Here is a 2,428-nt window from a genome sequence, read left to right on the forward strand (position 1 = left end):
GGCGGGGCGCGGCGCGAGGGGCGGGGCGCGGCGCAGGCGCTCTGCGGGCTCCTGGGTGGCGGGCGCGCAAGCGCAAGCGCAGCGCGGGGTCAGCCATGTCGGGCCCGGGGCTTGTGGCTGGCGATGTGGTGGTGGATGCGTTGCCCTACTTCGACCAGGGCTATGAGGCGCCGGGAGTCCGCGAGGCGGTGAGCGGGGGTTGGGGCGAGGCTCGTGGCTTGGGGAAGCCTGGCGCCCTGACGCCCCGTGTGCGCTAGGCCGCGGCGCTGGTGGAGGAGGAGACGCGGCGCTACCGGCCGACCAAGAATTACCTCAGCTACCTGCCGGCGCACGACTACAGCGCCTTCGAGGTGAGTGCGCGAGCAAGCAGGGGGCCGCGGCCCCGGTCCTGCCCTGCAGCTGCCTCCATCTGTACCCCTAGACTGAGATTATGCGGAACGAATTTGAGCGCCTGGCTGCCCGGCAGCCCCTGGAGCTACTCAGCATGAAGAGGTGAGTTGGGCTCAGGCCCTGTCCCCCTCTTTGCCAGGCCTGGACCCCAGCAGCCATGGTTTGGAATGGCTTGGGTCCTTGCAGGTACGAGCTGCCCGCCCCCTCCTCTGGGCAGAAAAATGACATCACAGCCTGGCAGGAGTGTGTCAACAACTCTATGGCTCAGCTGGAGCACCAGGCTGTCCGCATCGAGAACCTGGAGCTCATGTCCCAGCATGGCTGCAATGCCTGGAAGGTTTACAATGAGTAAGGCGTTCTGCTGCTTTGCTAACCCAAGTACTGTCCCTGAAATAATTCCTAACACTGCGCTTCTCTGATGTTAGGCATCTAGTTCACATGATAGAACAAGCCCAGAAAGAACTTCAGAAGTTGAGGTCAGTATTGTTCTTCATAGTTTTTTACTGAAGTTGGTAGGAATGTGAATTCCTTCTAAAGCCAAACAGCTACGTTAGAAGAAAAAAAATGGAGAAAAAAAAGGAGACAAGCATAATATATAACCTTTTCTTCCCCAGGAAAAGCATTCAAGATCTGAACTGGCAACGAAAGAACATGCAGCTTACAGCTGGGGCTAAGCTACGAGAAATGGAATCTACGTGAGTATCTAAAACTATTCTTTTATATCTCCTATAAGTATATCTTACGCGTGAAATTCTTGGTTGGAGAAGATCGGTAGTCTTTTGGTTATCTCTTAAGATGGTTTTGCAGGAATACTCTTGCTCTATACAAAGTACTTTAAAGTACTATTAAAAAGATTGTGGTTGAGTTAAACAGTGAGCAACAGAGGTGAGAAGAAGGGTATATTAGGCACTTGAGATCATCCATGTCTTTATTTCTCTCTTTAAACTCTTATTTATCCAAATAATTGGAAGTCAGTGTTTTTGAGCCTTTTGATTTCTTTATAACGTCATGTCCTAAGGTAAAACAGAGCTAAAAAATACTTACTGTTATTTTAATCATCCAAATGAGCATTGCTATCAACTGAGACTTACGATCTAATGAGAAAAAAATAGTGAATTATTTACTGCTTTGTGCTTTATTTGGTATCTTCACTTTCTTTAACTTGGTAACTGTATTGTTCCTCTGATTTTAAAAAGGAGGATTGTTAAAGCCTAACTAACACTTAAAAGCTTCTTTGTTTTTTTGCCTTACAGATGGGTCTCTCTTGTGAGTAAAAATTACGAGATTGAACGAACTATTGTGCAGCTAGAAAATGAAATTTCACAAATCAAACAACAGCACGGGGAAGCTAACAAAGAGAACATCCAGCAAGACTTCTGAGGGTCTCATCCTTACTGTTTCGCTGCTGCGTGTTTTAAAATTAAGTGGTTGAAGATGCTGTGGGTTTTTAAACATCTAGTTACAGTGTGTAAGGTGAGGGGAAGGTAGCTTGTAAGTGTCAGTGTGACCCTTCCTCCTCCTAGGATCGAGAAGAGGTACCTGATCAAGTGCCTTATTGGCACAGTTAGGTGGACTGTGTTTCATTCCTCCTTATAGAGGTAAAACAGTGGCTTGGGGAGATCATGCTGTGGCGTTTTTGCTAATAAACCGTATTTTGCTATCGCTGCGTGTCCACCTGTCATTGCGATCCACTTTGCGGTCGGGGAGGCGGGGCGTTATTCGGGCCCGCCCCCACTCGCGATTGGCTCTCTGCACCCTCCAGCCAATGGGGCGTCGTGGCTGTGTCCCGCTTCGCCGCCCAGGTGGCACCCGGGCGCATGCGCCGTCGCGGCCTGCGCTACGTCACGACTGCCCTGTTACGGCCTACCCCTCACGCCGAGCACGCGCGTCCGACGCGGCCGGGGGAGCCCCCACGGCGCCTGCGCAGCCCGCGGCGCGTGCCCGCTTCCGCTGCGCGCGCTGACGCTGTGCGTGCGTGCGCGCGCAGGCGCGGAGCGGTGCGTGCGCGGAGCGGGGAGTTGGGTTCAAAGGAGGAAAC

At 52.0% G+C, this 2,428-nt stretch overlaps 1 protein-coding gene across 1 annotated transcript; it reads left to right on the forward strand.

Annotated features, from left to right (window-relative positions):
• The first annotated feature begins 87 nt into the window (after positions 1 to 87).
• BCAS2 (BCAS2, pre-mRNA processing factor) lies at positions 88 to 2,043 on the forward strand. The gene is made up of 7 exons (XM_026044211.1): positions 88 to 188; positions 258 to 350; positions 422 to 492; positions 577 to 738; positions 816 to 866; positions 1,005 to 1,085; positions 1,644 to 2,043. Exons 1-7 carry the CDS (start codon positions 96 to 98, stop codon positions 1,768 to 1,770), a joined length of 678 nt encoding a protein of 225 aa, XP_025899996.1. The 5' UTR covers positions 88 to 95; the 3' UTR covers positions 1,771 to 2,043.
• The last annotated feature ends 385 nt before the right edge of the window (positions 2,044 to 2,428 follow it).

Source organism: Nothoprocta perdicaria, unplaced genomic scaffold, assembly GCF_003342845.1.
Source record: "Nothoprocta perdicaria isolate Ctin4 unplaced genomic scaffold, notPer1 scaffold_353, whole genome shotgun sequence".
In the NCBI taxonomy this organism is placed as follows: Eukaryota; Metazoa; Chordata; class Aves; order Tinamiformes; family Tinamidae; genus Nothoprocta; species Nothoprocta perdicaria.